We start from the raw sequence: 12,109 nt of genomic DNA on the forward strand, positions 1-12,109 counted from the left end.
ATCATGTCTATGCTGAGATCTGAAGGGTAATTAAAAGTTCATCGGAAGAAGGGAGGTGTGTTGTCCCAGTCAGAGTGCAATAGCATGCGTGTTATCGAGAGGGACAGGAAAACTCGTTTGGGAACTCAGAGTAACTGAGGGTGTTTAGAGCAGCAGTGGTGGTTGGTCTGAAAGACAGTTCCAGTGGTTCCGGGTGGGTGGCAGAAAGGTGGTGGGAGCCTGGGACAGGGCAGGTATGACATCTGGGCTGTGACGATTGGTTGCTTCAAACTTTGTCCCCCCCTTCCTAGGAATTCACTAGTGGCCAAGGCAGAAGATTCTGGTTCTAGGAACGTACATTCTCACTGGGGACAGAGTCTCCAGACTACATAGATGAACAAGGTCCCTGTGCTTTGAAGGAAACAGAACAGGATGATGTCATCGTGACTAGGCATGGGGTGGGGGCAGACGGTGAGCAATTTGGGGCAGTGTGGTGGTGGTTGGGGGGGGAGCGGTGTTCGGGCTCTGACCTGCATAAAGAGAAGGAGCCAGTTATGTGAAGAGTGCAGAGAGGGCTTTCTAGGCAGAGGCATGGGCTCTGAGGTGGGAATGAGCTTCGTTAGTTTGAGGAACAGAAGGAAGCCCAGAGGAGCAAGACAGGGTCTCTTGTGGCAGATTTACTGGGTCAAACTTCAGCGAGAACAAGCCTAGACCACCTGCTGTGCCAAGTTTGGGCAAGGGCCAGATAGAGCTTTTCTGGGTCATCTTAAGACAGCTCTGCTCAAGTGTTTTTGGTCTCGAGTCCAGAAATACTGGACACAGAGCAAACAGACCTTCTCAAGTTTGAAGTCCTGAAGGGAGACCCTGAGTGAGGGGCAGCCATCCACTGGATGTCCCTCCTCCAGCATCAGCAGAACCTCTAGATGGTTTTCCAGGAAGGACCCCACATCTGCCTGCTGAGTGCAGTGTGCATAGCCCACACTGATGGTCCTGGGAGAGAATTTGGTGGCTGGGGCACCTGCCTTCCCCAACCTAATAAAGGGACATCACTTCTGAGTAGTCTCTGGATGGTTACCATGTGCTCAGAATGACGGTGGCCCTCTCAGCTCAGTGCCAGTGCCCAGAACACGGTCCAGCCCAGGAACCCTGCCAACCCAGTGCCTGGACCTTGGCACCCATCTCAGCCAGCAGCCCATCTGGGGCACCCAAATTTCAGGCCCCCAAAGTCCAGCTCAGAGCTCAAAACCAAGGCTAAGTGGAGACCGGAGCTCTCGGTCTAGAGACATAGGTCCTTTGTTAGGTCCCCATCGTGACGACTTTGCCTTAAGGAATCAGGAACGAACAAACATCAGGTTTGTTTATGCACCAGGAATACTTAAGAAAGCAAAAGTTACTGCCTGACTGTGAGAATGTAATAGAATAGAGCTCTATTACGGAGGATAAGAATAGCTTAAAACAGTGGTTTTCCAAATGGGCTGCATGTTGGAACTTCCGGAGTGGAGGCTGGGGTGGCTGGAAAATATTGGTGCTCTGTTTTACCCCCAGAGCTTTGTACTTAATCTATCTGGGCATGTGGAGTTTTCTATTTTATTTTTATTTTTTAATGCTTATTTTTGAGACAGAGAGAGAGAGAGAGAGCGAGCATGAGCAGGGGAGGGACAGAGAGAGAGGGAGACACAGAACCCGAAGCAGGCTCCAGGCTCTGGGCTGTCAGTGGGTTCGAGCCTGATGTGGGGCTCGAATTCACCAACTGGGAGATCATGACCTGAGCTGAAGTCGGACACTTAACCGACTGAGCCCCCCAGGCGCCCCTGGGCATCTGGAGTTTTCAAAGCTCCCCAGATGAGCCTAACTGTTCAGCCGAGGTTGAGAACCACCCCCTTCCAGGTGAGTCCACTTGAAAGTAGGGACCTTTATTTCATAGTAAATAATGAGGTTCAAAGAAACGCTCCCATCTTTATCTTGAAAATGAAACGATCATTTATGAGCATACATTTGTTTCGTCTTATCTTTTCCAACTATGCGCTGGGATGAACAAAAAAGCAAGCTGTGTTGATTTTCAGCGGGAAGAGAACATAATTTCTTTCTGGTAAAATCACATGAGAGCCCAATATGAAATCCTTCACTCTCCCAGCTGGATCGTAAAGTCTGACTTTCCCAGTAGGATCATAAAGTAGGTCCTTTTGGCAAAAAATATTTGAGTACGTCATCATCTTCTCAAGAGGTTCTCTTAATCCTTTGATATTCAAATCACTGGATGTGCCCTATAGCACATCATCCTTCTTGTTGATTTTTTCTTCTTCCATTGCTAACGGGTGTCCCTCCGCCCGGCTCCTGGGGCCCCCGGCTGGCATACCACATCACTCCTCACATCCATTCCGTGACGCTCCGTGGATTTTGCTAGATGTGCAATCTCACTTTGCCATCGCTTTTGCCTCTATTTGCATTGCATTGGATTGTCCCATGTTGACAAGAGCTGGCAATCAGAGAGAGGCTGCCAGACAAAGATGGTGAATTGTGGGGTACGGAATGGGGGTGGGGGTGTGGGATGGGGCAGGGAGGGTGTTTTAGTTGAGCCTGGTGTTATAAGTGGTCAGGCCATGCATGCACATATTCCCGTGAAGATGGGGGTTTGCTTGCTTGTCCCCACAACCGAGCATGTGCAGGGATTTGGGTAATGAGTTCCTGAACTAACCTGGTCTGTCCGAGCACATACAGTATATCTATTATGGCTCATGGCTTCTAGTAAGAGAACTACAGGAGTGAGTGAATTCGGGAGAAAGAAAGATCCTCTTTGATCGAAGTGTACAACCCGATTCACTCTCGTTCAATGGATGTCTGTCGAGGTGCCTGGTTTGCATCAAGCTCTGTCCTGGGCACTTGGGGGTTTATCAGCGAACTAGATAGACTAGGTTCTGGATCTCAAGGCTGTTATGTTCTAGTGGGGAGACACCTACAGTGAAGGAAGAATAAATACAAATGTTTCTGTACAAAGGAAAAGGTCCTTTTAAATAGTGATACGTGCCATGAAAATAATAAACGTGGAGTTTATTATTTTGACTTGGGGACGGACAGTCATGAGATTGGGCGGACAGGGAAAGCCTCTCCGAGAAGGTGCCGTGAGTGAGAAGATGAAGCTAACCACAGGGAGATTTGAGGGAAGAGCTTTCTAGGAAGAAGGCATCACATAAGCAAAGGCCCTGGGGCAGGATAATGTGTAGTGTGTTTCTGGAACCAGGAGAACTGATACAGAGTGAGTAGGGGGAGAGCAGGTCCATGAAGAAGCTAGACTAAGCTTTAAGCAGCTGAGAAACGCAGTCTGCCTTATAGTTTTAAAAGATCTCTGGATGCCAGGGGCTCGCAGAGGAACAGGAATGGAGTGCACCTTCAGAGGAATCATCGAAAGCCACTGTGAACCCTTTGAAGAAGTAACTGGCGATTGGGGGTGGAAAGGCAGGCCAGCCAGAGTCCTCGCACATCCACTTGAAGAGAGATGCCCAATGGAGAGAGCATCCTGCCTTGGGACCAAGTACGGGAAATTTAGCCAGGACAAGGGACTCTGGGTCCCTTCTCTGCACCTAGTTGATAGGCCTGCTTCCTTCCTTCCTTCCCTCCTTCCTTCCTTTTAGAGAGAGAGAGAGAGAGAGAGAGAGAGATTGATTACCAAGTAGGCTCTGCACAGTGAGTGCGGAGCCTGACGCAGGGCTCGAACTCATGAAACCATGAGCTGAAATCAAGAGTGGGACGCTTAACTGACTGAGCCACCCAGGCACCCCAGTATTATTATTTTCAAGGTGGATTACTATGAGGGTGGGGTGGTCACCATAATCACTTGTGTGCTTCTGAAAGTCCTCCTAATCCTACCTAGGCAGGCACTCACAGGAGTGAGAACTCAGCCCGTTTCCTTACCACAGAGGTGGCCATGGCTGGGCAGGGGCTCTGGGGAGAGGCCTGCAGCCCCTTCATTTCTGCTGCTTTTAGGTGATGGCATCTCTCCTCCAGAGGTGCCTGGGAAAGTTGCATCTACCTGTGAAAGTTCCATGAAGGTCCATGAAAGGTCCATGAAAGAGTCAACTGGACCTTTGTTTTAAAAAAAGCACACTCCCGGGCCCCTTACTGGAGGCACTAGTTAGAGTCTGAGAACCTGTGCTTCTTACCAGGCACCTCAGATCCCAATGCACTTCAGAGTCTGAGAGCCACGCTCTCTAGCCAAGTGGACACAAGGTCATCGTCACACGCACAAAGGCCTTGGCCGAGGACAAGGAAGGTGGGGTCTGGAGTGTGGAGGGTTTTTTTTTTAATTTTTTTTTCAAAACGTATTTTTTGGGACAGAGAGAGACAGAGCGTGAACGGGGGAGGGGCAGAGAGAGAGGGAGACACAGAATCAGAAACAGGCTCCAGGCTCCGAGCCATCAGCCCAGAGCCCGACGCGGGGCTCAAACTCACGGACCGCGAGATCGTGACCTGGCTGAAGTCGGACGCTTAACCGACTGCGCCACCCAGGCGCCCCTGGAGTATGGAGGGTTTAAGGACAGCGATTCCCCCTTACAAGATCTGAAGCTGGAAGAGGCTGGAAACGCAACAAGGTTGTCTGAGGTCTTCCAACATGTGGGCGCCCCACAGCCCTGTCCCTGGCACACCTGTGCCTCGGACTTAGCTTTCACGTTCACCAGTGTCAGCGGACTTCGGCCTCACTCCCAAACGCAGCCCTGCACACGATCACGGAGGCACGCTGACATTTGAAGGAGATTCGGTGACCTATCCCTCGTGACCTGACCCCTCCGTTTGCTCTCTAACTTCTGCATGTCACATGTCAACGCCACAATCACAGCATCACGTGTGGAGGTGTGGGGTTCGAAAGGTTTTTATTTTGAGTGGACTTTATTTTTCAGATCAGTTTTAGGTTCACAGCAGAACTGAGCAGAAGGTACAGAGATGCCTCACATCCTTCCCGTATCCTCCGCACACACAGCCTCCCCCGCCATCAGTGTCCCTCGCCAGAGAGGTGCACCTGTGACCATCAACGAACCTACCTTGACACGTCATTATCACCCAAAGTCTACAGTTTACACGAGCGTTCGCTCTTGGTGTCGCACATTCTATGGGTTGGACAAATGTGCAATGATGTGTATCCACCAACATGCAGAGTAGTTTCACTGCCCTGAAAATCCTCTGTGCTCCACCTGTTCGTCCCTCCATGTCCCCAGTCCTTGGCAACCACTGTGCTTGTTACGGTCTCCATAGTTCTGCCTTTTCCCAGCATGTCAGAGAGTTGGGATCACACAGTATGCAGCCTTTTCAGATGGGTTTCTTTCACTGAGTAATATGCACGTAAGGTTCCTCCGTGTCTTGTCGTAGCTTGAAGTTCATTTCTTTTTAGCACTGGTTAAAATCTCATTGCCTGGATCTAGCACAGGTTTATCTATCCATTCCCCTACTGAATGACATCTTGGTTGTTTCCAGGTTTTTGGCCTTTATGAATAAAGCTGCTATAAATATACACTTGTGGGTTGTGTGTGGACACAAACACCAAGGGGTATCTGGGTAAATACCAAGGCGTATAATTGCTGGATCATACGGTCACAGTAAATTCAGTTTGGAAGGAACTGCCAAACTGTTTCCTTTAAAATGCTTATTTATTTATTTTGAGAGTGAGAGTGAGCAAGCATGAGTGGGGGAGAAGCAGAGAGAGAAGGAGAGAATCCCAAGCAGGCTCTGAGCTGTCAGTGCAGTTCCTAACATGGGGCTTGATCTTATGAACCTCGAGATCATGACCTGAGCTGAAATCAAGAGTCAGATGATTCACCGACTGAGCCACCCAGGCGCCCCACTGTTTTGAATGAGTTTCTGTTCTCCACGTCCAGCAGTGAATGGGTTTCTGTGGCTCCACATCCTTGCCAGCATTTGGTATTGTCAGTGTTCTGGATGTGGACCATTCTAATAGGTCCACAGGTCCACAGGTCCACAGGTCTAAGAGGTATCCTGTGGCTTTAATTTGCATTGCATGACGACATATGATGTGGAGCATCTTTTCATACATGTACTTGACATCTGTATATATTCTCTGAGGATGTATCTCCTCTGTTATCTGTTCTATTTTTTAATCAGGTTGTTTGTTTTCTTATGGCTGAGCTTTAAGACTTCTTTGTATATTTTGGCTCACAGCCCTTTATCAGATGTGTCTTTTGCAAATGTTTTCTCTAGCCTGTGGCTTGTCTTCTTATCTTCTTGACATTGTCTGTCCAAAAGTTTATTTTTTAAACGCTGATTTGGCACTTTCTTCATTAGAAAAAAAAAATTAATCCAGTGGAGCGTTTTAAAAAGCAGCGTCTCTTAACTCTTGAGAGAGCTGGACTCAGATTTCTGCCTACAAACTTTGTAAACATGTTGCAAAATCAAACCTGCAGCACCAGAGCCTGTGTTTAAACTGTCTGTGCAGAAAGTCATACTTTTTGACATTTTGTGCCATTCTGACTCTGCTAAATGGAGGAAAGGGAGAGAGAACCTCTGCGGTCTGTTTCCCGGCTACCCTGGGCTGCTCATTTCAACCTCCACTGGTCAGCTCTGCCCAGCGCTAAACAGCTTTGCTCCCAAGCAAATCCAGCCCAGGCCCTGACATTTATATCCAGAATCTTTTACTCTCTTCTATTCATTAAGCATGGGAGGTTGCCATGGCAACCATTAACCGCACCTGACATCCAGGAATAGTTCTGGCATTTTGAGCAAACACCACACTGGGATTTCGTTCTGCAAGGTAACCTTGCAGCCTGCGCGGTTTCTCCCCGGCATCTGAGCTTTTCCTTCCAGGCCCTTTGCCTGGCTCAGAGGGGGAGAGAGAAGGCGAGTCTCTCCTTCTCGATTCCCCATTCCCCTGCCCACTCGCCCACTAGGATCTCCTCGGGACCTGCAGTATGATGGAGGTGTGGTGGGGTGTCTCTGGGCAGGACGTGTGAGGGCCGCAGCGCGCGCACGTGTGTGTGTGTGTGTGTGTGTGTGTGTGTGTGTGTGAGAGAGAGAGAGAGAGAGAGAGAGAGAGAGAGAGAGAGAGAGAGAGAGAGATGGGGTCAGCAGAGGCGGATGCCAACGTATTCCAGAAAAGCAGAGAATGGAAAGGGGTGTGTGGTGCCTGGGTGTGCACATGACTGTATACACGTGTGCTGGCGGGGGTGTGAGCTTCTGTGCGTGGTGCACGCACGCCTGGGTTGCACCTGAACTGGAACCACGGGCTTCGTGTAGAACCCATGGGACCTTCTCTCCCCTCTGCCATCCCGCCTTGTCCTTCTCGCACCCTCTCCCTCTTGCTATGCTCTAGATCAGCCATTCTCAAACTTGAATACACGTGTGACTAGCCTGGGCACCCCTGAAAACGCAGGCTCTGAACACGCAGGTCTGGGGGAGACCCTGAGATTCTGCCTGCTTCTGGGATTTCTAACCAGTTCCTGGGTGCTGCTCATGCTCCTGGTCCATGAACCACACTTTGAGTAGCCAGGCCTGGCTGACCCCAGAAGCACCGCCCCCCCCACCCAGAAACTGAAATAGCACTGGTGCCTGGACCCTACCATGGGGATTCTATCAGAACCTGTGGATATGGGCCCCATCTTTTTATTTAACTTGTTTTTTAAATTTTTTATTTACTTTTGAGAGAGAAAGAGAGACAGACAGAGCACGAGCAGGGGAGGGGCAGAGAGAAAGGGAGACACAGAAGCCGAAGCGGGCTCCAGGCTCTGAGCTGTCAGCACAGAGCCCGATGCGGGGCTCGAACCCACGGACCGTGAGATCATGACCTGAGCCGAAGTCGGACGCTTAATCGGCTGAGCCACCCAGGCGCCCTGGGCCCAGTCTTTTTTAGAGGCTCCGCCAGGTTATTCTAAGGTCCAGCCACAGCCCTGGGTCTGCTGCTCTCCTTACTGTTCCTCTAGCACACATTTTCTGTCTGTGAGACCTTTGCTGTGGCCGGCCTGCCTGCCCGACCACTCTGTCCTGGGCCTTCGGGGAGCTGGCTCGTTCTTAACACTCAGGTCTCCACGTCCTGCCTTAACCGCTTCCAGTCACTTCCTTCGTACAGCTTATGATTCTATCTGAGTGTGCTAATTATTTCTATTTATTGCCTTGTTTACTTTCTGACTCCTTCACCGGAATACAAGTGCCTGTGTATCTCAAACGTCTCACACGAGACCTCATGCAAAGTAGGTAACGTGTGAGTATTTATCAGATGTCTGTCCGTTGTGTGTTGCATGGGAGGGAACCTCAGACAAGGTGGCTTCTCATGGGATAATGAGCAAAGTTGTTAACCTGGCCTGTGTGGTCCTGTGTGATCTGGCCCTTGCCCACCCACAGCTTGTTCCACCCATACTCCTCTTGGCTCCACTACATACTGTTTATCCTCAGGCACGTTACTTGACTTCTCTGAGCTTTAGTTTCCTTAGCTTAAAATGGGTATAATGATGCTACCCTCGGAGGGCTGCTACAAGTGTTAAAGGGACAGTGTTAAGAGTCAAAAAGCTTGGAAACATCTTCTGGTGGTTTTATGGGTTGGATTCACTATATAGGTGACCAGGAAAGAGGTCCATAATGGGTATATTTTTAAAAAGTTGCAGTTCAATATGGAAGCCCTCATCTCATTTTTGCAAGCAAAAAATATGTGCAAATGGATTATAAGGCAGTTAATGTGAATGGTGGCCCCAGGAGTTGAACAGTGCACTGTCTGAGCAGCTGTACATAGGTTCTTTTGTGGATTGAAGCTAGATAGGTAGATATTGATTTAGATTTCAAATAGTCATGGATACAGATCTGCACATAGATATGTCTCAGTAGGCACAGGAAAAGATTAATAAAGTTACTTTCAACAGTGGCTACCTCTGTGGGGTGTGGAGGGCATAGCATTTGAGTGGCAGAATTGGGAAGGCAACTTTTGCCTCTTACTCTCTATTTTTTAAAGTGGATTATGAGTGGGTTTTGCTTTCTTTGACTCTGTTTTCCTATATTTCTCAAATTTAAAACTTGAAAATTTAAAAGTTTAGAACTAAAAGCAGAGATAACATATAAGGAAACGTCTAGCTGATCCCTGTCTGGTGTGGGGTTGCGTGTTCAGGAAACAGGGCAACTAGAGGGGAAAGAGAGGCCATCGAGAGTCTGCATGATGGGGGCGGGGGGTGCAGGTAGGCTGGAGGCTAGAAGAAGCCCTCAGCATGAAGCTTACAGCTTGTCTTGGCAGTTTCTGGCCGTACCCAGGGGTGCCCCAGGGTTCCTTGGAAGTGCTAACGAGCTCACAGAGCTGTCCTCGGGTGCTGGCTGGGCCGTGTTTCTCTGGGGCATCTGGAGGTGGTGCCTCCTCTGTCTCACCTAACTACACAATGATGCTGATGTGAGGATCTCAATCCAAGTAGGACGGTGGGAGTCACCAGGAGGGAATGGCGGCAGCTCCATGTGAGTTCTGGGCTGTTTTGCTCTCCTACTCGTGCTTTTCTAGCTTCTAATGCACGTTCTGCCATGGTGCTAGCTGTGTAACCTTGGCAAGTGATGTCTCAGTTTCCTCATCTGGAAAATGGGCATAATCATAGTACTTAACTCTCAGGGTTGTTGTGAGGATTGAATGAGATCAAATAGATGAGGCAGATAGCATGCTGAAATACTCATTTTTAAAATTAAAAAAAAATTTCCAATGTTTATTTTTGAGAGAGAGAGAGAGCACACATGAGAGAGTGGGGGAGGGGCAGACAGAGAGGGAGACACAGAATCTGAAGCAGGCTCCAGGCTCCGAGCTGTCGGCACAGAGCCTGACACGGGGTTTGAGCCCACAAACCGCAAGATCATGACCCGAGCCAAAGTCTGACGCTTAACTGACTGAGCTGCCCAGGTGCCCCTAAAATTCTTTTTAAAAAATTTATTTATTTAAGTAACCCCTATATCCAATAGCGGGGCTCGAACTCATGACCCCGCGATCAAGAGTCACACGTTCTTCCAACTGAGCCAGCCAAGCGCCCCTTGGTGAAATACTCATTAACTCCCAGCTAGGATTAGTCTAAATATCATTTCCAAGGGCTACCATCCCTAATTCGAAATTTGGAATTCCAAGCAGCTCTGAGCAAATAAATGCACCTTATGATTTATTTGGGAGCAAAACTAGGAGATCGTCACATGGACTCAGCTGGGGGCAGAACCTGACCTGAGCTGACTTGGGAAAGCATTCGTGGTCTTCGTTGGTCTCACTTGGTGCAATATTCCCGAGTTTTGCTGCAGAGCGATGGATGCATCTATCTGATGGCGGGAGGCTGTTACAGAGGTGTTCAGCCATCTATAGTAGATGTCCCCTAGCACCTTTCTAAAATCCTACCGTTCTGATTCCTGGAATGCATCTGACGAAGAGACTAGAGGTACGGCTACGGCAGACCACACTCTTCCATTTGTATGCCTTTCTCCATATATTTATATCACATGTTTTGGCATTTGTCTTCTATTGCTCTTTAAATCAACTCACTTTTTTTTTTTTTTTAAACTGAGATGTATTTTAAAAGGAAACTTTATAACCCAACTGTAAATGGAAAGCTAGTACCGCTGGCCATAAATAGAAGGGCATTGCAAAAGATACATACAATGGAAACAAAGTGATGTTATTAAATCCAAGCTGGATACTGTGAATTGAAAAGCAAATACCTTTCTCCTCATGGGGTGAGATGTTATTTAGTGCCCTGTCTGGGTACCAGGCATCTGCCGTGGGAGCATGGGTGTCCCCTGCTGGTGGGCTGTCGGGTAGCCCCCTGGGGGAATGAAGGGACCAGGTGACCCCCTTCCATCTGGGGTGGGCAGCACTCACATTCCATGCCCACAGGCATGTGACATCAACGGTCATACTTCATGTGATGAGAGCAGCCTGAATTTGCTCAGTGCCACCCTGCCCCCATCTGCAACCGGAAATTTCCTTCTGATCCACCAGGCCCTTGGGCCTGTGTTGCTGAGACTGCCCCGAGGGAGGCATCATTTAATTTAACTAGAGGACTGTGAGCCTATAAGCTGGTTTGGCCAGGAGCTAGACTCTAGGCAGGAAGATGTTTGTTCATTAATTTGTCAAAAAAAAAAAAAAAAAAAAAAAAAAAAAGATCTACAGACTGCCTACTATGTGCTAAGCACCATGCTTGGTTCTAGGGGTGCAGAAGAACATTAGATGAATGAAATCCCTGCCCTTCTGGATGTGGGGGAGAAGAAGCAAGCTCATTACTGCGTAGGAAACATGCTATGAAGGCAATAAGTAAGGTGCCATGACCGCCAATCACAGTGGGATGGACGGGAAGCCTCTAGAAGGGTTGTCTGAGCTGAGGCAGGATGCTGAACGTGAGTCAGCCACACTGAGAACAAGGGGGAGAGCATTCTGGAGGGCTGGCCGACATGTGCAAAGGCCCAGAGGCTAGAATCCTCAAGGGTGGTGCTTCTCAAACTTCAGGGGGTGCAGAACCCCCAGGAGCACTTGCTAAAATACAGATTCCTCAGAGATTCTGAGCCGGGAGGTCTGCAGCGGGGCCCGAAATTCTGCGTCGGCTCCCAGGAGATGCTCAGGGTCTTTCTATTCTGCATGCCCCACCCCCCGGCACATGTGATGCTTCTCAAGAGAAGCTCCTTTCCTTACGGCCATGGATGCCATCTCCAAACACAGATCCCCCAGCCCAGGGTGTTGGGGGTGTGCGTTCTCTCTGGGCTTCCAGACCCGCCAACACTCCACACGCCAAAACCAGGCTGTGGTCTCTCCAGACCTCACTTTGCCAGAACCACTCATCGGCCTGCACAGAAACAGGAGCCTCGTTCTCTTCAGGGACTCCCTGTGACTCCAGGGTCTCGTCCATCCCTGGGAGCAGTGACTTCTCCACATTCTGCTGTGGTCCCCGGAAGAGGCCGAGGAGCACACACATCCCCTGTCCTCTTCCCATCTCGCCTCCCACTGTCCAATTCCTGCACGATGCAATGGCCTTGAAGAGAGCCAGGGGGCTCTCATCTCTTCTCTCATCTGCTGGGATGGCTTGGTAGTTAAGAGCGCAGGTTCAGGACTAGCCAACCCCAAGTTAGAACCTGCCTGCCCCTTCTTGCTGGTGCAACCTCGTTCAAATTTCTCCACGTCTATGCTTCAGTTTTCTCAGCTGGA

The 12,109-nt window shown here is 49.4% G+C and overlaps 1 protein-coding gene across 1 annotated transcript in view; it reads right to left on the reverse strand.

Moving 5' to 3' along the window:
* CACNG3 (calcium voltage-gated channel auxiliary subunit gamma 3) overlaps positions 1–11,879 on the reverse strand; it is a 28,547-nt gene extending 16,668 nt beyond the window's left edge. The window contains exon 1 of the mRNA XM_042922933.1: positions 11,729–11,879. Coding sequence (XP_042778867.1) covers positions 11,729–11,879 — 151 coding nt within the window. The remainder of the gene's footprint in view (positions 1–11,728) is intronic.
* Between the last annotated feature and the right edge of the window lie 230 nt (positions 11,880–12,109).

This window comes from Panthera leo, chromosome E3, assembly GCF_018350215.1.
Source record: "Panthera leo isolate Ple1 chromosome E3, P.leo_Ple1_pat1.1, whole genome shotgun sequence".
NCBI classification, from domain to species: Eukaryota; Metazoa; Chordata; class Mammalia; order Carnivora; family Felidae; genus Panthera; species Panthera leo.